General features: G+C 35.5%; 1 protein-coding gene across 6 annotated transcripts in view; it reads right to left on the bottom strand.

Annotated features, from left to right (window-relative positions):
• Positions 1 to 24,070, bottom strand: part of Agfg1 (ArfGAP with FG repeats 1) — a 55,987-nt gene extending 31,917 nt beyond the window's left edge. For 3 of the 6 annotated variants that reach the window (XM_046439655.2, XM_058577564.1, XM_046439657.2), the window contains exons 1-2: positions 23,833 to 24,068; positions 8,499 to 8,592 (exon numbers count right to left, since the gene is read on the bottom strand). In XM_046439655.2, the coding sequence (XP_046295611.1) occupies positions 8,499 to 8,592; positions 23,833 to 23,999 (261 nt within the window). In that variant the 5' untranslated portion in view covers positions 24,000 to 24,068. Of the gene's footprint in view, positions 1 to 8,498; positions 8,593 to 23,832 lie in introns of all 6 variants that reach the window. The other 3 variants (XM_058577563.1, XM_058577565.1, XM_046439656.2) reach the window with 2 other exon arrangements.
• Positions 24,071 to 24,485: the final 415 nt, after the last annotated feature.

Raw genomic sequence — 24,485 nt, 5'->3', positions numbered from 1 at the left:
TTTTTTAATTAGTTCATTATAATTATACATAATGTTGGGGCTCATTATGACATAATCATATAAGCATGAAATACAGTTTGCTCCAATTCAGTCCCCTTACTTCCTCCCTCTCCCCCTTCTCCCAGTTCCCTTTCCTCTACAGATCTTTCTTCTATTTATAGTTTTCCTAATTAGTGCATCATGGATATACATAAAGGTGAAATTCACTGTAGCATATTCATATATGTACACAGGAAAGTTTAGACAGATTCATTCCACCTTTTCTCTTTTCCAGTCCTGCCTCTGTCCCCATCAATTCCCTTCCGGGATTCCACTGATCTCTCTTCTATTTTCATGGAAATCTTCCCACTACTTTTTCTCCTATTTTGTTCTTGACCTTTGTGCTCTGGCTTATTTCACTTAGCATGATGATCTACACATCCGTTCATTAACAGCAAATACATTAATTTCATTCTTCTTTATGGCTGAGTAAAACTTCACTGTGTATATAAACCACATTTTCTTTATCCATTCATCTGTTGATGGTTACCCTAGACTGGCTCCACAGCTTAACAATCATGAACTGCACTGCTATAAATACTAATCCGGCAGCATCCCTACAGTATGCTGATTTTAGATCTTTTGGATATATACCAAGGAGTGGGACAGCTGGGTTACATGTTTCCATTCCTACCTCTTGGAGGAATCTTCATACTGCTTTCTGAAGTAGTTGTACTAATTTGCAATTCCACAGTTTATGAGTTACATTTTTCCCACACATCTTCACCACCATTTAATATTGTTTATATTCTTGATAATACTATTCATCTGGATATACATATATATAGATAAATAGATAGACAGTGTACATTCTCACTGCTTCAGGTGTAATAACAAAGTACATATTATCAGCCATGGAAATGTGTATACTTTGAGCAGAGAAAATAGTACAAAAGAAACAATGAGAGATGTTTTTAAAAAATTGTGAAAATGTTATGATGAAGGCTACCAAAACAAAATTTTAAACCACATTTAGGCATTTTAACCCCTGTGGATGAAATACTCCTGAAAGACATAAGAGTAAAAATTAAAGGAAATTCAATAGGGTTTGGCAAATACATTCATGTTAAAAACAAAAAAATAACATCAGCAAAATGGCAAGAAAATTAGAAAAAAGCATGTATGATAAGCAAAGCAGAGATCATTGGGTTAAAACATGTCTTCTGGGAATGAATTAAGAAAAACATCATACAGACCAGACACAGTGGTGCAGGCCTGTAATCCCAGCGGTTGGGAGGCTGAGGCAGGAGGATTGCAAGTTCAAAGCCAGTCTCAGCAACTCAGCGAGGCCCTAAGCAATTTAGTGAGACCCCGTCTCTAAATAAAATATAAAAAGGGCTAGGGATGTGGCTCAATAGTCAAGCATCCCTGGGTTCTATCTCTGGCATGGCGAGTCAGCCCTGGGCTGTGTATTTGTAAACTATGAATATGAGTACATGAGTGGACTGGACTGACACTGCCTCTCTCTTTGGGCTGGTAACAGATGCGTCCTTTCCGTTCCCTCTGCCTATGATCCTCACATAGCACCAAAGATGGGTGTGGCCTTCCAAGATGTCAGTCAATCTGCTGAACCCAAGACATCAGAAAGCTAGACTCAACCCCCTGAAACCTGACCCCCCTCACTGGGGTGAAACTTTCAAGTGTCTTCCCCTCAATAAAAAGGGACTTTAGAATATCCTCCTCCTCTTTTGTCTGCCTTCTTTGTGGGAGCTGGAGCAGAGGAGGCGTCGCTGAAGAATTCCAAGGAAAAGGTATTTTCTCTGTCTGGTGTATTATTTCATGCCAGCCCACTTCACCTGGAGTGACCCTGACTGATTCAGTCTCGTGTCATGGTACTCTGGTGCCTACCCCCACCCCCCCCAAAAAAACCACATCAGTCAGATTATAGGAGGATTTACACTCCAAACTAGAAACTATAGAATTATATAGAACAAAGGTTTTTAATCAACTACCTGTAGACCAAATTGGGCCACTGATTTGTTTATACTACCCTGATCTAAGAATGGTTTTTAAATTAAAAGACACACACACACACACACACACATACACACACACACATATATCCCCCCAAAAAAAGATATGCAACGAGACTGCAGGTGGCTCCCAAAGCAAACAGCATTTACTATTTGGTCCTTTAGACCAATTTACTAACCACAATATTTTTTTCTGAAATAAAAGTCAATTTTTATTATTCTATTTAAGGTCAATGTAAAATCAAAGCTAAAATACTTTAAATTTTAATTGTGTAGCACAAATATAAATGTAAACAACGGTAATAAATTCTACGAAAACGGAAAAAAGAGTCTTCTAATGATATCACCTGGAGAAACAAAAATATTCATAATCCTGCTTATTTCTACCTTACATTCATATTCAATATCTGTGTATTTATATTACTTGACAGAAAACATTAAGAATTTTCACAAGATGGTTGAGTTTGAAGCATGCAGCCTTTTCTACATACATATGCATATTGTTTTTAGTTTATAGATGTAGAAACTAAAGCTCAGTGTCATCTTGTCCAAAGTTCACAACCTGCAGCCTATAAGTCTCATCCTTTGGCCCAAGATCACTGAATTTCTAGAAATATTTGACAAGCCAGGTATACGAGAACATGCCTGTAACATTCACTACTTGGGAGGCTGAGGATAAGGCAGGAAGATTGCAAATTTGAGGCCAGTCTGGGCAATCTGGCAAAAATCTGGGGATGTAGTTCAGTGGTAAGCTATGCTTACCTAGTTCAATTCCCAGGTACCATTAAAAAAAAGAGAGAAGGGCTGTGGCTCAGTGGTACAGTGCTCGCCTAGCCCACATGAGGCACTGGGTCCGATCCTCAGCACCGCACAAAAATAAAATAACGGTATTATGTTCACCTACAACTAAAAATATATACGAGAGAAAGAGAGAGAAACAAAGAAAAGAAATATTTCACAAATCCTCTCCGAAACTTCACCAATTTCCTTAAGAGCTGCAATATGGGTGAGGTTCTTATACGACTTATAAGATAAACTAATACTAAATGATCATTCCAGGCACTGATTTACAATTCATCCAAATGTTCTCTGTCTTCACTCTCATGTCTCATAGGCTTTTTCTCATATTGGTCTTACTTACCCTTGTAAGAGTTTAATAGTCTGTATTGAGAATGAACACCATTTCAGAGTAATTTAGGAAATATTCACTAATATCCTGTTCCAACTTATAATAGACTCAGCATAACATAAAATGGCATATATGAATATTCCTGCACCACCAGAACACAATAATTTGGAATTTTAAATTTTTCACTACTATTTGTTTTATTCTTATGTGAGGGACACTTGTACAAAGGTGAATAAAACAAGGATCTGGTCCTCAGGAAGGCCAAAGTGTAAATCAAATACGTTTTTATATATCATTAAATATGGACACTTGTGATAATTTCATCTAAAATTTTTATTTAAAATCAGAAAATGGGAATCAGAAAAAAACATTGTTTTCTTTTTTACATTTTTGCTTTCAGGAAGTTTAGAACATCGTAACATTGGTAATCATTGATAATCATGTATATTGTTCCAAATATTTGTGCTTATTTATTGTGATAAAAAATTCTATTCATTAGGAAAAAAAAATTTTTCAGTATTTATAATTTGTGACAATGCTTGTTTCTGATTATAAAATAAACCCAGTCTTTCCCAAAGATACAATGGAACTTCCCCAAAGCTTGAAGAACTATATCATAAAATAAAATCTACTTAACCTTTTCTCTTCATAAGTTAATTTTATCTCAGGTATTTTGCTATAAATCCACTAAGTACATGTACTTTTTAAAAATTCTCTCTCAGACTGCAAGTTTTATTGTATGTTTTTGCTCATAACTGTATTCATACTATTCAAGAACAGTTCCTAGCATACAGGAGATGATTAATAAATTTCTGCTTCAAGAATAAAGAACAAATTGATCATGAATGATAAAAATAGGAAAAGTAAACAATATGAACCAAAATAAACCTTTTTTTCTTTATAAGCTAATTAATTTACTACTAGAAAAGGAAACCTATAGATGTTTCCAAATAATATAATAGAAAATAAAAGGTGGAAATAATTTTATCTATAGCACTATTCACTGGTCCTCCTTCCATTAACTTTGATCTTCAGAAGTTAAACCAAGAGTAAAATTCCTTTAACTAGAAAATATCCACAATATCACAAAAAAAGCACATACAGAGTAACTATGATACAAAAGAAAGCATTAACAGTCCAAGTGTTAAAGGCTCAGTCCCCAGCATGATGTTTCAAGAAACCTATAAAATGCAAGGCCTAATAGAGTTCATTAAAGTTATTGGGGGAATCCCTTTGAAGGGAATTATAGGCTCTGATCAGACTCAGCCCTCTTCTTACTTTCTTTTGCTAGCTGGCAAGAACAGTTGGTAAACAGTTTGGCACCACCATACACTCTCACTATAATGTGCTGCCTGCCTCAACACAAGCCCAAAGCAATGAAGTCAATCAGTCACAGGCTGGAACCTTCAAAACTATGAACCAAAATAAACCTTTTTTCTTTATAAGCTAGTTATCTCAAGTATTTTGTCATGGTGACCAAAAGCTGACTGCTACACATAAGATAAATACGCAGAAATGTTTTCTGAAATAATTGCTTTTGGAAGAAAAGATAAAAACCTTATTCAGAAAATAAATATGAAGTGTTTTGCTGCAATATATTCAACACGGTGATAAAGTCTGAAAATGCTAAAGTATTACTCAAGTAATCTGTAAAACCACAGATGTAGAAACTAATAACATACTTTGACTCAAACACCTTTAATACTGTCATCAACTTTGCAAATTCCCAAAACAATGAACTATTCTTTCTTTATTTATTTATTTTAATCATAGATGGACACAATACCTTTATTTATTTGTTTCTATTTTTATGTGGTGCCAGGGATAATAAAAGTTCGGAAGTGAAACCTCCCCTAGCTACACACACATGATAAGCCACTGCACTGATGGTCTCAAATAATAGTTTCCATGTATCCATCCCCTTTGCCTTGTATTTTGATAATTCCCTCTCACTCTGATTTTGGGCTTGAAGCATGACTTTCTTGGCAATATGATGTTCACAACTGTAATGTATGTAAGACATAATTAAGTTTTATATGCAGATGATTGTACACAGAAATTTCCCATATATAAATGTCTAGGAAACCTTCAAAGCATAAAAAGTCTTCCATAAGTCAGATACAATGGCTCATGTCTATAATCCCAGCAACTCGGGAGGCTGAGAAAAGATTGCAAATTTGAGGCCAGTCTAACTTAGCAAGGCCTTAAGTAACTTACAAAGACCCTGTCTCAAAATTAAAAATTTTTAAGAGCTAGGGATGTCACTCAGTAGTAAAGAACCTTGGGGTTCAATCCCCTGTACCATAAATAAATAAATAAACAAACAAACAAACAAATAAATGTTTGTATGTATGCCAGTTATCCATCATCCACGGTGCTTTCCTGCTTAAGCTAGTGACAAAAATCAAACATGTACTCCAACAGATTAGAACTCCCCTATGTGGGCAGAAAATTCAAAATTGCTGCCAAAGACAATATACTTTCTGATTTTTAAATTCAGAAAAACTCATCCTTAGGCATGAATCCATTCATAAACAAGATGTATGCTAGTGTTATTTTAATCCTAAATATATGAATATGGTTCTTTCCAAATTATTGAAGGTAACAGTAGATGTTTTGAAATGTGAAATATCCAGGTTTTATAAGTAGTACAATAATTTAAAACCCCATATTAGCCCATTCATAATTTGTGGGCCTTACTTGGAGCCTGATTCAAACAAAGTGTTAAGGGGAAAAAAGAAATTTATGAAATAAATTATATTCTCTATGCATGTGACAATTAAGATTTAAGTGCTTAAGATAAACTGATAATAAAACACTTGCACATAAAGTCCATGAAGTCTGGGTTATGAAGTTGTACCAACCATCCTGCACTTCATAATATTCATCCTCACCTTCTACACAACTCTTAAGTGTTTAAAAACACAGATATTGCCCTTTTTCTTTGTGTATTGTTCTTACTCCAATTCTATATTTCTCCCTGTGAACTTAAATCCTAACCACAATTAAAAACCAGCAAATGTTTTGCCTCTTCTATCTTTCCAATCCTTTTCTTCACACCAATAGATTCAGTCTCTTTTCCATATTACTTCTGAAACTTATCATTATTTATGTAATATCATATTGCAATTATTTGTTACATATCTGTCTGTCTCACCAACTGTGAACCTTTTGTTTGCTAAGCCTGAGTGATCCAACTATAACTGCATCCACAGTGCCTGGGACAGTAACTATCATAGTGCTTTAAGTGGTCTGTTAACTTGCATACCTCTGTGTATGATTTTACATTCACTCATGAATCTATTCTTATTCTTTCCCTTTTAGGGGAGGGGGGTTGATGAGTTTGAAACCCATCTTTTTATATATACTAAATGTTGATATTAAACAATGTTACTTCAGATGTGACAGGGTGTACCTTGAGAAAATATACTAACTGAAACAAGTCAGTGACAGGACAAATATTATATAATTCCATTTACATTAGGTTTCTAAAATAGTCCAACTGCCAACCACCATGGCACATGCCTGCAATCCCAGCTATTCTAGAGGCTAAGGCAAGAGGAGCTCAAGTTTGAGGACAGTCTGAATATACTAGCAAGATCCTATCTCAAAATAGAAAAAATTAAAAAGGGGTAGGGATGTAGCTCAGTGGTGGAGAGTCCCTGGGTTCAGTTTCCAACAAAATCAAAATAGTCAAACAATAAAAGCAGAAAGTAGAATGGAGGGCACCAGGGACTAGGGAAGAAATGGGGAATTGTTATTCAATGGGTATAAGGTTTCAGTTACGATAAGTTCTGGAGATCTGCTATACAACACTGCGTCTGCCTGTAGTTAACATTGATGTATTGTATACTTAAAATTTATTAAGAGGTACATCTCATGTAAGTGTTCTTACTCCTTCAATCTTAGTATTTTGAGACCAGTCTCCACTATACCTTAACTATAGACATGTTAGCATGCTTTTACTTTCTTCTCCAATGGATTGTTTCCTTTCAGGTCTATAATTGTAACCTTATCTATTGTTGTTATATTTTTAAACCTAAGATCAGAATAATATTATTTATTTATTTATGACTGCATTCAGATTTTCAAAATCTTGCATATAATGCCAACACTCTAATAAATAAACTTCAAATCTGTATTTCAAGGCTAATTTCAAACTTTATACAAATAGTTCAATTGGATATGAATCGATATATTAGTCTAAGCTTACTATCATTAAAAACCTTCTACCCTTTTATACAATTCTATATCTTTTTATATTGTACCCACATCATTCTGGAAATCTGGTTTACTCAATATAATTTGTCACTGGCACAATTGGAAACTTTAAAATTTGCTTTCTTCTCTGAAAGGTGTATATTATACATCATTGTCAATTTATACTTTCTTCTTCACTACTTTAGCACCAAAAACATGTGCATAACAAAAAGACAATCTTAAATATTAACTAATTATTAGGAAGAAGGTAGAGTGCAAAATGCTTTTATACATTTTTCTAAGGGTAAAGAGAAGATTCAAACTATGAAATCCTAACATTTAACTTCTTTTAAGTCTACTAAGAATTTCAAAGATATGCAACCAGAATAATACAACTGAAGTACTCTTTCCTTTCTAGAAAATAAGACTTTCCTTTGAAATAAAAATGGTTATTATTCATTAACTGGGCTGACCATCTCACCCTATCAAGATTATAAAATATACCACTTTTCTTCTTTATTTTATTGGTTTTTAAAGTACTAGATCATGACTTTTACTAATAGCAAAACACAAAACCAAAAATAAATAGGCAAACAGAATGGAATTACTGGAAGACTAATAAAAACAAGAAGGAAAAGTTCCCCTCCGAATCTTTACTCTGATCTCCCATGACATTAGGCTGCCCCTCAGAACTCATTCCCCTTTTTTATTAATCACCTGCTAAACATCATCACAAATACAATTAAAGTTAAAAATTAAAAAAAAAAAAAAAGGGGAAGGAGAGGACCTTACAAAACAGCCTAACAAGCTTAACACAGTATCACAAAGCCAATTCTCTTCCTTTTGTTCCCCGCCCACACAGTGGACTAAAGACTAACAGTAATAGACTAATAGTAATTTCAATACTAGATGTTCTCTGAAAACACCAGTAACATTCAACACTGCTGAATTGTGAAACATATTTCATCTCAGGTTGAAGGGAAAGTATTACTGCAGTAAACAAAAATTTCAAAGGTGTTGCTGAGTATGTCCTAAAATATCTAAATATATAATACAAAAATAACACTTTAACAGTAAAATTTACCATTTTAAACAACTTCTTAAATCTTAATGAAATGACTGCCAACAAAAAAGTTGAAAATTGTAAAAACACTTACTTCATTTCCATGTTTTTGCAGGAATTCAATTTCCTGTTGTGTAAATGTTGTCATGGAGATAGATTTCACCCTGTGCGGTGGATTTAGCCCTCGCCTAAAAAATAAAATATTTCACAAAATTATATTTTTAAAATGAGATGTCATATAATAATTCATTTTTAATTAGCATATTTAAACTCAGAAAGTGTTCTCATTCCATAAACTGAAAGTATTTAAAAATTATTTTAAAACTAATAATATTCACAACAGATGTCAAATTAAGTTTAATTAGACTGATACTAAATAATATATTTGAAGATAAATTCAATTAACTACCCAAGAACCCATAGCACCAATATAACACATGCAGTATTGCAGTATCTAGAAAAATCAAATACTGCTTTAGAGTATTTTCAGTGGAGGGAAAAGACTATGAGAAGAGCACTATGAAAAGAATCTAAATTTTAATCATTTAAATATTTAATGTTTCCTAACAAAAAGACAATGATGTGTTAAGATTGGAACTACTACTTTTAAATAAGTTTGAGGCTAATTTAGAAAACTGTATGAAAGCTAAAGAAGGAAACTTGAGGTAATTAATCAATATGTATAAAGTCCCATCTCTCCATCAATTCAAATAAGTATTTATAATAAAGAACACATTCAATCACCTCAGAGGGTAGTAAATGTTCAAGAGGGAACAGCAGGGTCATAGAGAAGGGCTTAATAACAATTGGATATGTTTCATCAACATTTAAAGTCTTTCAACCTAGAAGCCTTTCCATATGGATGGCCTTACAAAGACTTTATCTTGATGATCTTTCATCAGGAACATGAAAAATTGAATAGAAGTGGCTAATCCACCCACAAGAACTAGGATTAAATAAATCCATGCATAAAATTACTTTGGGGTCATGTCTTTTCATAAAGGCTTATTTGGTACCTAGGTTCTACAGCAGATTAATAATATTTTCATGGAATTCGTCATAATCAACTTGCAATCATCCATGCCAATTAAATATGAGGTTTAACAATATAAGTGTACCAAAGACCTTTCAGAACTCTTCTAAAAATACTTTTGAATAATTAAATATGGTGTAAAATATTCTAGAAATGCACAGTTTTAAGTCAAAACACTAAGGTTCAGAATTAACAGAAGCTCCTCAATTTTCATATCCTTATTCTTTCTTCCCAATCCCCACCACCATTTGTCAGTGATGAATAATATACCTTTCAGGTCAAGATCTAAATTAATGTTACACTTTCTCTATTTCACATTTTGAGTGGAGAAAGGTTAACGTGGGTTTCTGTATTATTTCTGCTTTCCTTGTTTTAAATTTTAACTAATACACTGCTTTCCTTCCAGCTCTTGATAGGTCATAAAATAAGACTATACAGGGGAGACACTAAACAGCAGCAATTCTATTCTAGTTAAATGTTCAAATTTAACTGTGAAGAAACAGCTTCAATATGAATAACTTTCAAGTACCTTTACAATTAATTTGCAATCACAAATTAAGGCTCTAGAGATTACTTTTAAATCTTGAGAATACTTATAAAATTTCTAAAAGTAGGAAGTCATTATTATTCATTTAAAACATTACACTGTTTTCCAATCTATCTGCATTGTAAGAATGAGACTAAGTTTACCACTTGGGGGAAGTTTATTAGTACATTTACTATACATGTATGCATATATGCACATATATATACATTTTAATACCTTACCTTGTCCCAAAACAATTGAAGCAGAAATTATCTTACTATTATTTCTCAAATGTTTCTACTCCTTTCCTCTCACTTTGCAACTCAGGGTCTCCTTGTTCCCTCATATCTTCTCCTTTTTCTAGATAAGTTTTTACCTTTCTATTTCCTTTGTAATAGCTCCTTTTTGAAAACAGAAAAGGTAGAAAGAAAAACTTTCCTTGAGGATCAAACACTAATACTATAAAGGTACTATGTTTCGGACATTTTAGAGTAAAGAATTACACTCCTCTATACCTCTCAAATTGTTCAATAAAGAGAGAGCAATTCACAAAGCTAACTCTTGATATTTTAAAGTTACATTACATAGATGTAATCTCATGAATGCAATACAATGTATAGTGTATATACTTATCTCCTAGCACTACCAGGAGGTATTCATATTACCTAAATAAATGAATAAAATAACTTAGGAAACAAATTCAACCAGAATGTACTCATAACCAAACTATGAAAGGACATTCTCCCCTTAATAAGAATACTCCTTTACAGAATTTAAGTATTTGTAATACACTTAAAATTGGCTCAATTTACAAAATTGGCAAAACTATTTTGCAAGACTACATTTATTACATAAATTGATTAATCCCAAGGAGATTTTATGTGTATTCATGTTGCTTTCTCTAATTGTTCTTGTATATTCCATTTATTCAGGCAGATCAACTAAATACCCAATGCAAGAATATACAAGAATTTCTTATTTTAGACTCCAAAAGCTATGTACATGGTTATCAATACTTATAAAAGAGGGTGGTGAAAAACTGAAGACTGACTTTATTAATCTCTTTAGTAACAGAATGATGAGTTTGCAGTGAAAAATGAATAACCTCATACACTGATGGTAAGATAAATGCACCAATTTGTGCCAACCACCTCATGTATGCCATTTGGTCCAAAAATACCACTTTGGGGAAGTTATACTGAAAGAGATATCCGAAATGTAAATAATTATGGACAAGCTGTCCAAACATTATTCATAATAGGAAAACATTAGACTTCAATACCAAAAAGGTAGTGATTATGAACACTGACACTTGTTTTAATTTTATGAGATTAAAAATTAATAGTACTTCCAGAACTACATAAAAAAAATCTTCAAAGGAAACCAACCAAATATTCCAAAATGCTAACATTCCATTGAAGATACAAGACAAAATTAAATGGTTTTTTTCTGTTTTTAATTTTCTATTATCTTAAAATTTTCCACATTGAATATGTACTATTCTATAACTGGAAAATATGGCAAGAAATATTGGAAAGTCTAATTGACTAGTAATGGCAGTCAGAGAATCTGGACTTTAAGACCTGGCTTTATGAATGTGAATATCAAAATGAGAAATAGAGCATGGTCTTTCTTTGTTGGGCAGCATCCCTGGTCTCCACTCACTAAATATCAGTAGGGTCCTCCTGTTTTCAGACACTGCCAAAATCTGTGGAGGGAAAATCCCTGCAATTAAGAACCATGCACACAGACACCCCGCCAAATCAACCTAATAAAATTCCTTTGCATCTCTATCCAGATATAAATTCTACCAACGTTCAATCTTCTCCAAAACATTGTATACTTTGCTCCAAAGCCAACAAAAAATTCAATCTTTCCATAACTTTTATGATCAGAATAACAGAACACAGAAATGAATCTCTCAAAAATAATAACAAAATAAATATGGAAGTTGAAAATATATGTGCACATACATATAAATTAGAAAACAGTCTTGAGGCTGGGATTGTGGCTCAGCGGTAGAGCGCTCGCCTAGCATGTGTGAGGCCCTGGGTTCGATCCTCAGCACCACATAAAATAAATAAATAAAATAAAGATACTGTGTCTAACTACAACTAAAAAATAAATATTAAAAAAAAAAAAAAAAGAAAACAGTCTAAGGAAAAGTGTTCACCACAACAACCAAGAATGATCCATATGATGTAAAGAAACTGGTTGGCAAAAACAAATTTCTAGGGCAGAAAACTTATTAAATATTTTATTAAGTATTTTTATTAAGTATTTTAATTGGCACCCTGCATATTTAATCACATTCTACTTTTAGCAGTAGTATGGAAAACTAGATATTTTGAAAATGCTTCTGTCTTTTCAAAAATTTTAAAAATAAAATTGCTTTTAAAAATGAAATTTCTAACCCTTTCTGGACTTTTTAGAAAGTAAGGTTAATTTCTAAGGACCAATCCCTTCCCAAAAAAGAAAAACAGACTAATTTAAAACTCAAAATTTTCTGAAATGAAAATTTATAAATGTGAAAAATAAGTCAGCTAAAGAGCAGATTAGACATATCTGAAGTGATAATAAATGAACTGGAAGGCAAAAAGAAAAAAGTAAATACAAAGGTAACACGGATAATGCAAAAATAGACAAAAAAAGAGGATAAAATTAAGAGGTCTAACTTGCATCTTATCAATTCCTTTTCTGAATAGGAGAAAGTAGTGTAAGAATGAGAGAGAGAAACATTTGAAGAAAAATGGCTGAGATTTTTCAGATCTAACAAAAGGCACATATCTACAGGCATAGCTTATCAAAATTAGGGTACATAAAATCCATGGAAGCATTCTGGTAAAACTTCAGACACATCTTAAAAGCAATCAAAAAGAAAAGACCGAAGAAATAAAATTTGACAGATTAAATAGACTTCTCAATAAAATATCAGAATATTAACTTCAAGTGGTATAAGGAAGTAACTGTTATAACCCCAGAAAAGCTATTTTTGAAGTATGAGATGAAAATATTGACATCTCAGATTTTAAAAATCTAAGAGTCTACCCCAGAAGATCTTCACTAGAAACATATTTTCATATACCTTAAGAAAGAAAATATACCTAAGAAGTCTTGAGATATAAAAGGGTGAGCAAAGAAACTGACAAGTACACAAGGCAAATCTAAACAAACAATTATCTGATCACAATAATATCCACTTTGTAGGAGGAAAAAGAGAAATTGAACCCTTTTTTAAAAACATTATTAAGGACTCTCGTTATATTAAAATAAAACTGAAATGTTTATATTTAATGTGTATTCCTGAAAATTGATGCCATTACCCTTTATAGCTAAGCCTAGACTAGCCACCACGAGAACTCAGTGTTTTATAAATGCTTACTGTAATGATATTAGTCTTAACTATTTGATGGAAGTGTTGGGCAAGTAAACCACATCATTTTTACAGGGCTAATACTGAGGTACCACCCATTCCAAATCTTAAAATACACACTTTGAGTCTTCAGTTTTTTCCAAAAAAAAAAAATGTTTGAGTCATTGAATAGCTTCAGTATTGATGTTTTGAAATACACCAGTTAATTTGTTCCAAGTTCCAAAGTAACCTACTGGTGCAGTCTAATATGTTTTTGCAGTATAATTAAGTCATATGCAGATCCCTAGGAGTGTTCGTTTAATGACCACCACCCAGGTATGACTGTAACCAGATGGTATGACTCATTCCATATGTCCACAAGTATGCTGCTCTTAACCAGGCCTCAAACAATCTTGCAAATAGCCATTTGTTCAATTCAAATAACAATCTGTGCTGGATGAATAAGAAAGCTTATTTCATTAGTTTTATTAATTGATTTTTCTCCTGCTGGGGTAGAAGCTGGTTAAAATATTTTAATAGACTATGAAAATTTGTGTGTTACTAATTCTACTGGCACAAAGTAATAAAGTTAATTTGACATGAGATCTAGCCTAATCTTAGTTATTTAGTAAAATATTGTATATGCTTCATACTGTGAAAATTACAACTTAAAATCTAGACCAGATAAAAGATGGCTTTAGTAAGGTATCAAGATAATATAAACTCTTGATGTCAAAACACTATGTAATGAAGTGTTCAAGATTTTAGGCTATTCAGAGCCCATCTTAAAATACTCAATGTATGTACTAAATATAGGCTACATGTTTTATATACACATACATATATACATATATGCACATAAAATATGTGTATACACACACACACACAGAAAAATCATAGTTGTTATTTGAGGGTTTTTTTTTGGGGGGGGGCGCGGGGGGGGGAGCCATAAATATCACACCAGTAAGGTCCTTGTAATATTTAGGGAAAGTAACTGAGAAATAATATTCAACTAATGATTTAAACCTCATTAAGGCACTCCAGTTAACAGCAGTTGACCAAAAAAAAGTCTTCACTACTTCTCCAATCCTCCAATGAAACAATAGCAAAGGGAATAAAAAACAAAAAACATTAACTACAAGAGACAGGGACAGAAAACAAGGAAGGAATCCAAAAACACATCAGTTTTCTAATAAAAAAGTTTAGAAGATGCCTAGCCAAACACTGTGATATGACCTGTGAACCCAGCTTCTCACAAGTCTAAGGTGGAAGTCACTTGATCCCAGGAGTTCAGAACCAGCCTGAGCAACACAGTAAGACCCCTGTCTCAAAATAAAAAAAAGTGAATATGCCAGCAATAACTGACTTTGAAGAGAAAGCCAAAACAGAAGCTCCCACAGAATGGGGAAAGTCAAATGGAAGTTGTTTCCCATCACAAGACCTATGAAAAGATTCACTGAAGGAAGGAGCTTACATAGGGCCAAAAATCATAAGACTCCCAGTTCCTCCACAGCCACAAGCCTTCACGCAAGAGACCTTGAGCAGAGTCTGAAGGAAAGTTTAATGCAAACAGGTTATTAAAAAAGACTCTGACTCAAGCACAGCTAAGGACTGTTGTTGTGTGTCAGGCTAAAACTGGAGATTATGTGAGACTATATATACCAAATGGTCGATTCTATGTCCTCAGTCACCTCCCTGAACTTGGCTCCTAGAATAGTGGAAGCCAGGCTTTTTTTTTTTTTAAATCTCCCCCAAAAGATTAGAGCAAATATCTCTGACAGAGATAGAACGGAAAACAAGAGGGGGGAAAAGTTTTCAAACTAAATACAAAAAAGGCCTATCACACTGAACAAAAGACCTACACCAAAATACTTCCATGAGGTCCAGAACAGCTGGGATAATATCATAAATAATCAGTAATTGGAATAACACCAGACTTCTCAACAGCAACACTACAGATTTGAAGACAACTAACCAATGTCTATAAAGTTCCAAGAATAAAGTATTTTCACCTTTGTGGATACAGACAAACTAGACATTTTAAAAGTGAGGGCAGAATAAGACATTTTCAGCCACTGAAATCTAAAACTGACTTTCCATTCATCTTTAATCCTGTGGCTATTAGCAACGTGATGAGTCTAGGAAAGAGTCCAGGGCTAAAGGAAATTCCCGGAATGAAGACAGAAGTCCCAACGTTTACAGCTGCAACAGAGGTTCAGAAAGCAGCACTTCCAGAATGCAGAATTACCAAAAAAAATATATATATATCAAAAAATAAAGGTACCTAGGGCTGGGCCCTGGATTCAATCTCCAGCACCAAATAAATAAATAAATAAATCCAATGAAGAAAACCTAACACTTAAAAACTAGAGAGGAAAGGCTACATAGGTGAAGAGGATGGGGAAGAATGTTAAGGACCAAATTCTTATCATCCTCCTTCTACAGTAAAAAATTTTAAATTTTTTAAAAATAGCAATACTATGTTAGTTAGAAATAACAAGGTAAATTGGAAGGAGGGAACAGCCTAAGAGTTCAAAGTCACTTTCTATGGTAATCAGAAATTAGGGGAAAGAATAGGTTACTGCTATGTATGTCCATGTATTCATTCATTAAAAGTTCAAACTGAATTAAAAGTAAAATATTAAAAAGAACAGAAAATAAGTTGTTCTTGCCTTTCAAAGTTAAATTCAATTAATATTTATTTATAAGTTGTTGTAATTATGAAAATAGATTCCTACAATACCTTACAAACTTTATTAAATTTCAAAACATCAAGTTTCTTTACACTAGCAATCTTTTTAAAGAAGTATCTACTAAACACAACTCTTCAAAGTCAGGACCATCTTTTTACCACCAAGAGGTAAAAAGATTTCAAGAGAAAAATGAGCAAAAGTTTTCACATTTTCTTACATATTAACTCTACTAATTTTCATACTTCCTCTATCAAAGAGCTTACAAAATATAACATAAAATAAGGAGAGGACAAGTTAGAATCTGACAATTACAAGGTAAATTCCTCTTCCTTTTCTGAACATGTTTCTCTACAACTTTCATACATCGGTGGTATACCTCCCCCTAAAGATACAAAATAAATCTATTATCTCTTTCGAGGACAGGCTTTAAATTACCAAGACCTGATCATTATGTACTGCTCCCTACCCTCCTAGTATTTTCTCTCTTAACCTAACAGCAGTTCTGGTTCCAGCAAAAGTTTCAAAGGGGGGCTGGGGATGTGGCTCAAGCGGTAGCGCGCTCGCCTGGCATGCGTGCGGCCCGGCGCGCTCGCCTGGCATGCGTGCGGCCCGGGTTCGATCCTCAGCACCACATACAAACAAGGATGTTGTGTCCGCCGAGAACTAAAAAATAAATATTAAAATTCTCTCTCTCTCTCTCTCTCTCTCTCTCTCCCTCTCTCTCCCTCTCTCTTTAAAAAAAAAAAAAAAAAAAAAAAAAAAAAAAAAAAGTTTCAAAGGGTTTCAAATTTCTTTACTTAGATCTCCAGTTTGTTTATGTCTTTAAAAAAGCAATCATAATAAAAGTGAGGTGTAATTATGACCTCTCTCTCTTAAAAAAAAAAAAATTAAAGTATCAATCAAGAAGATTAATACCTTACTCACAAGTCTTTATACAAAATATGTTCAAAGTTAAAAACAATTATCATTCCCCATATTTCAAACAATCCAAATAAATTTCCCATCCCCACTGTAAAGTTGACCAATTAATTTCATATTTAATCAAGTGTCTCTCTAGGGCAACAGCTCTCATGGATGAAGTTATAAAAGATGTCAAAAAGAACCTGTTACTAATGGAAGTACTCAAAGTTATAAATAATTTACATCTTTATATACATTAAAGGTATTCAAGTTAGTTGTGTTCCTTAGACTATCACTACTTTGACTATTTAAATTAAAGAATACATGATTGGGCTGGGGTTGTGGCTCAGGCCCTGGGTTCGATCCTCAGCACCACATAAAAAAATAATAATTAAAGGTATTGACAACTACAACTAAAAAATAAATATTAAAAAAAAAAAGAATACATTACTGACTGGGAAAAAACTGGAGGGGTAGTCCTGAAGAGCTCCAAAGAAGTTTCTCACAAATCACATAGAGTACATAGAAAAACTAAAAATATCAGTATAGGAGATCTGCTTACTTTCCAAATAATGATACTGAAACAGAGGCAATGGCTTTTAAATTAAAATCCAGCAGTCAGTAAGTTTCTTAAAACAATGTTTCTTAACTCTTTGCATTTAGAAACCAATTCCTTGATACTTAAAATTTTAATACAAACATAAACTATGTATACTATATTTTATCTACTTTGGAACTAAGGGGCAAAGTGCTTGTAATCACACTGTGCCAAAAACCATGGACAAATGACTAAAGAACAAAGGTAAAACGGAAATGCCATCATACCAAGTCATACCAAGTTAAAGTCAAATGATGTCAAAACCCCCTGAATGCTGAAGAGCATTCCTAGTACTCACAGCATTGTACCAAGAATCCCCTTCTTAATCCATCTGCTTGATAAATCATGCTGCTGCTTCCCTCTGAAAAATTAATAGCTAAAGTAATGCCACTTTACACTGAAAAATCATGGCTAGAAAGCCACTCTCTCTTGATCCTTCCAACTGTATTTTACACTTGTCTGTTACAGTACTAGCTCTAGTATACAGCTTAACTGAATATTATAGAAAATAATGATGTAAGTAAAAACTGTTTCTATGTCAACTAAATGAAGTAGAGACAACTAAATTGAGTCACTAGGAAAAACTGTTATTTAACTATGGACAAAAAATGTAAGAAGACTTTTCAATATCATAAAAATCTAGAACAATTCAATATTCAAATTACTAAAAGCAAGTTAAGAGCCAAGAGTGATGGCATGCACCTACAGTCCCAGCTACTCTAGAGGCAAAGGCAGGAGGATCTCTTGAGCCCAAGAGTTTGAGGCCAGCCTATACAACAGAGCAACACCCTGTCAAAAAACGGAAAAAAAAAAAAAAAAGAGTATCAAATTGGTGGATTCATATTCAAAGAGGTCTTATTGTCTTATGTGGTGCTCCATAAAAATACTGGCAAATTACATGTTAAAATAAAAGCTAAGCTTGATAAATAAATGTACCTGTGTGTACATGATATGCTTTTATGATTTTTTGCTTTAACTAATTTCTATGATAAATCTATCAATCTTGACTACATATAATGAGGGGTTTTATTTACAGTTCAAGTAAAGAAAATAAACTCATAGTACATAGTAGTATGGATATGCCAAATTCAAAAGAATTGCTGTTGAACAGTAAACCCATATTCCCTACTGCATCCAGAATACATAATAGCAGTTTCTGAATAAAATCTAAAGAAACATATATTGTAACTAAGTTTCTTTTAAAAAAGATACAAACATACATGTATGATACATCCATAAAGTATCTGTTCTGCCATTTAAATTCCCTAAACAATCAAAATAATTTACGAGTAATACAAGGAAATTATGTCTTTTTTTTTTTCTAGCATAAGGGATTAGGGGATCAAACCCAGGGGTACAGACTTTTTACTTTTTGAAACAGGATCTCACAACTCACTAAGTTGCTTAGCTGAGGCTGGCCTCTAACTTAGGATCCTCCTACTTCAGCTTCCCCATCTCTAGGAATACAGGCATGCGCTACTACCACATCCAGCTTGGAAATTATATGTTCTTTACAAGTGAAATCAACTCTAGTTCTGCATCCCCACATCAAGCAAGGTATTGCAGTAAAGGATTAAGAATGTACACTAATTTTACAAGTTAAAGTTGTAGGCAGATAATAGTACCTTCTTCATATGACTATCAGTAGACTAATGTCTATTCCACAGCTAGTGTTCAATAAATGGTACTAGTGATTAGTATTGTTTTATTTTTTTTGACAATATTTAACTGTTATATCCCTAAAACATGGGCTAGTGTCTCACTCAATAAAAAAAGTCCTATAATTTTAAAAAAGCATCAAATAATTCTGCCACTTACTATAAACTGAAATTTTACTACATTGTTAAGACATCTTACTGAATGAATACAATCATATCAGATAATCAAAACAAGAGAGAAAAGAAATTAGGACTATAAATCTCTACCCACTAGGACTTCATGAGGTCCTAAATATTATATACAGAGGTTTAAGAGTATTTGATTGCAATCAATCTATTAAAAAATTAAATACTTTTATCTGTTCAATTTTAATTAAAGAAAAAAATTTTTGGAAGACTTACTCTAAGAGTCAAAATGCCCACAAAATTAATAGAGAATAAGTTACTATCTGGCTACATTTACCTCCTATGAAATTCCAAGTTTGAATACAATGGCCACATAAAATAGCCAGCAAAATTAAGAACGGCAAACATCTGCAAATGTCTTTTTTTTTATTTTATCTAAATACTCAGTGAAAATTTTATGAATCATTTTTTAAAATAGGGTAATCTTATATGCCTTATTTCATATTTCTACCTGAACCCCATCCTGGAATACATTATGTATTCAACAAATACTGTCCTTTATTGTTGTTGTTTTGCAATACTGGGGATGGAACCCAGGGCCCTCACACATGCCAGCAAAATACTCTTATCATTGAGCTACATTCCTAGCTCTTTTTTATTTTTCATTTTAAAATATGGGCTCACTAAATTTCCAGGCTATCTGTGAACTTGCAATCCTCCTACCTCAGCCTCTCAAGTAACACAGCACCCAGCTATTAACACAAATTTAAAAACTGAACCTAAGGTGATGGATCCAAGCCAATCAGCACACAATGGCCTCAATTAAACACTTTGCCCTAAGTCATAAAACTAGTAATAGTGTCAAAATCTGACATTAAAATTCTTATTCTTTCAATTATGCCATGTCATCTACACATAATAAATGCATAATAATTATTAAACTCAGTAGTTATGTTATTCTCCTTAAGTCATTTTTTGGCATTATTGTTTTTTAAAGACAAAAATTTTTAGGAGCTATTATCCCTTCAATATTCTGCAACAGAGGGCTGGTATTGTGGCTCAGAGGTAGAATTCTCACCTACCACGCTTGAGGCACTGGGTTCGATCCTCAGTACCAACCACAAAAAAAAAATAAATAAATAAAATAAAGATAGTGTGTTCACCTATAACTGAAAAAATTAATATTTTTAAAAAATATTCTGCAGCAGATTCTTGCTCCCCCAATATTTTGCAATAATGAGGGGTGAACCCACTTGGAATTTCACAATCAGACAATAATTTATTCTCTACAATGTTGTGGGCATTCTGATTATTATAGTAAATTCTAAGAATTCTAATTTCTTCAAACTGAATAGATAAAAAAGGTTTTTAACTTTTCCCCCCACTGTAAGACATGATCTCAAAAAGTTGCCCAGGCTGGTTCCCAACTCAGTATCCCCTGCCTCAGTTTCTAGAGTAGCTGGGATTACACATGAATGCCATCACACCCAGCTTCTGAGCAGATTCTGCTGGTTGAGATTTCCATATCCTTCCAAGAATATGAAATTCCTGATTTGGGAACTCTATTTGGGGATCCTTGTTCCAATGAAGGCAAAGCAATGTGTCCAACCAGAGTACTGGCCACAGGACCTAAGCTCACCAATCAAACTGAAAGGCAGGACACTTCAGAAAATGAAGACCAACAACATAATTAACGTATAGGGCCCCAAAAGCTGGCGCAAACATGTCTGGATGAGGGAAATCTAAGCAATATCATTAAAATACTGATATTTTAGTTTAACCTGAAACCTGACTCAAATTGACTTAAAAATCTGAAGGAAATTTACACCAATAAATAAATTTCCTTCAGATTTTTAAGTCAATTTGAGTCAGGTTTCAGGTTACACTAAAAAAATCCCAAACTTGGGTTTTAGGATGTTTCTTAACATGCCATGTCCTTTCCAATGCTTCTTATCAATTGGGCACCTATTATATATAACGTATTATATGACACGTTTAAAACAAATCTACATCCAAAATCTACAAAGGGAATTTTACCCTCACCATCTCAGATATGAGAAAATGCAAACTCAAGTATTGAACATCATTCTCAATACCACATAGCTATTACTTGGAACCAGAATTCAAAAGCAGGTTTAAGAAGCTCATAAGCACTTGATCCATGAACTACAAGAAACTGCCTACTGTGTGGAACTTGTCTTTAAAGGTCTTTACTCAGGTATCAACTCTTCTATGAAGACTTCTGTATCCATTGATGCATTTCACAGAACACTCATAGAAAGTAATTATTACAATGTATTGTAACTGTATGTCTACTTGCTTAAAATGCAACCTCTGTAAAGATAATGGGATCCAGATAATTCCAGTGCTTCCCACAGTATTTGTGACAGGAAAAGTAAAACAATAGAGAAATGAAGTCCTATCTATTACAGATTAAGTTTCACTAAAATAAGCAATTATCATTATACTGGCATATCCTTTTACATAGAATGTTTCTAAAGCATGGAGCATGGAATTTAGGATGAAATTTGAAAATATTTCCTTTATATTACATATTTGCTGCAAGGAAGGTACTTTTTGTACTTTTGAAGGACTACACCGAAATGTTGGAAATCTAGAACAGGAATACATATATTTACAACCAAACACTTTAAACATATCAAAGGACTTGTGTTTAGTAAAAGCGAAACATACTTCTTAAGCTCCTATTAAAAGTCAAATACAAGCTAGGTGTGGCCAGCACCCTTGTAAATGTGACCCAAGCTACTGAGGAGGCTGAGGCAGCAGTATAGTAATTCAAAGCCAGCGTGGGCAACTTGGCAGAACCCTATTTCACAGTAAAATTCTTTTACAAAAGGCTGGGGGATGTAGCTCAGTGGATGAGTGCTTGCCTAGCATGTGTGAGGCCATGAGTCCAATTGCCAGTACTGCAAAAAAAAAGTAAATACAGTGAAAAATTTTTTAAAAAGTCAAACACACTTTAAACAAATTAGACTATTACCTGAATATCTGAACCAAAGTTGCCAACATAAGTCACTTAACTCCCAGGTTTTACTTCACTTAAAAATGAAAAGCAGAAACCAGAATATTTCCTAAATACCACCTACCTCTGGCAACTTCTGTTTTCCTGACTACACAACCAAAAAGTAACTTTAGGGATTCTCTTATCACACCATTTTAATGCTGAGCACAGTACATACTCCTGACATTTTTCTTATTTATGTATTACCATTTCCCCCATGAGAATATGTGCCAAGAGAATAAGGACTTTGTTGTATTCATCAGTACACCCTAAGCCTTCACATAAAACCTAGTACACACCCCCAAAAATGTTTGTAATAACCATGGAAAACTAATGTCTCGTTGTCCAAATAAAATAAAAAACTAAAGCAAAGAGTACAAGAATGGGAACGTCCTACATTTTCCAACTTTCAGGAAATCCGTCTTCCTATTTCTTACTTTTTCTAAGTTATTAATCTTACAAAGATCTTGAGAATATTTAGAAACTCCCACTTTGTTAGTAACTTACTTTGAACCCACGATAATTAGCATATAAAAGCATCTTATCAGTTTCAAAATCATCCACCCTCCCAAATCAAATTTCACAGAAAAGAAATATTTTAACAGGAAAAAAAAAAAAAAACTTACTAAAGTTTAATGAGGGGGGAAAAAAAAAACCATCTGATTCAAGACGACCCTCAGTTTTTTTTAAACAAGGTTGTCTTCCCATGTCTCCCCGTTTCTGTGCACAGCCAGGACACTTGCGTATTGATCCAGAGGTCTCACAGATACCACAACCATATTTAGAAATTGCACAACTCCTAACCAGTACCTTATTTCCATTAAAACTCTCCCCAAACTCCTCAAGACTCCCTTCAGACTGAAAAGCCAAAACCTTACAACCTCACATCTGCTTCTCGGCCTCCCGCTCCTGCACTGAGCCCCCTCCAACTTCACTCTTGGGACCCCCATCTCGGCCACCGAGAGGTTTCCATTCTAGCAGATTCCTAAGCGCCAGCTCTCCCACCGTTACCCGGGCGCTCGGGAGCGAGTCCCTGCCCACCCCCATCCCGCCCCCACCCCCGCACGGCTCCCGGCAGGTGCCGGGCTGGGAACCGCAGCGCCCCGGCGGCTGAGAGGCGGGGCACACAAAGGACCCGCATGGCCCTCCCCAGCCTCCCCGCGTCGCTCCCTCAGCCCCGCGGGGCCCTCGCCGCGCAGTCCCAGACCCAGGCAGCGGCCGCTGCTCGGCGCAACCAGGGATGCTCGCCCTGGCCGCCCCCTCCCGGACCCACCGCCGCCCTCGCCCCACCCACGAAGGCTGCCTGCGGCTGGACCCTCGGCCGGCAAAACCGAAAGCGCATCCCGGACGTCGCCCGGGCCGAGCGCATCCCGCCCGCCATCTCCCCCGCCCCGCCCCGCCCGGCGACGGCACCCCGCCGCCGCCCCCCGCCCCAGCCGGCGTCTCAACGGCCTCCGGCGCCGCGCGGCGTCCCCCGGCCGGGCCGGACCCCCGCCCGCCGTCCGCAGCCCCGCACTCACAGGCTGCCGGAGCAGGAGGTACAGACGAAGGAGCCGACCGTCATGTTCACGTAGGTGGGGCCGCGCTGGTCGCAGTCGAAACACTTTCGGTTGTGCGGGAGGCCGGTCATGTCCCGCAGCATCTTCAGGTGCTTCTCCTCCTGCTTCCGCTTCGCGCTGGCCGCCATGGCCGCGGCGCCGAAGGAGGAGGCCGGCAGGGCCGGGAGCCGGGCGGCGCTGCGCCGGGGGCCCGCGGTCCCACGGGCCGCCCTGGCCGCGGCCGCAGCCCTCCGTCAGCGCGCGCCGCCCGCGCCGGACCCGGCGGCCGCGGCGCTGCTCGGTTCGACTGGGCTCGACGCGGCGCGGACGCTGCGGAGCGCGCGCTGACGGGCCACACCAACCGGCCGGGCCGGGACAACCGCCGCCGCCGCCACCTTCCCGACTTCTCCAGAGGGGAAAAGACGACGAAGGGGGACGGCAAGAGGAGGCCCGCCCCGGGCGGCCGCTGGCCAACTGTCGACCGGCGCCCTCTGCTGGCCAGGAGGAGTCACTGCGGCCACACTGAGGCCTGGGTCCGGGCTGGGCCGAGTAGGGAAGACACAATGGTGATAATAAATAATGGACAGTGTTATTGAGCATCTATGTATGCTAACCGCTCGACAGGGGTTGCCTTT

The sequence above is a fragment of the Marmota monax genome, unplaced genomic scaffold (assembly GCF_021218885.2).
Source record: "Marmota monax isolate L192 unplaced genomic scaffold, Marmota_monax_Labrador192_F-V1.1 WCK01_AAM20220418_F8-fsc00041, whole genome shotgun sequence".
Classification (NCBI taxonomy): Eukaryota; Metazoa; Chordata; class Mammalia; order Rodentia; family Sciuridae; genus Marmota; species Marmota monax.
Note: the sequence above shows the minus strand (reverse complement) of the source record. Positions and strands in the feature narration are given on the sequence as shown.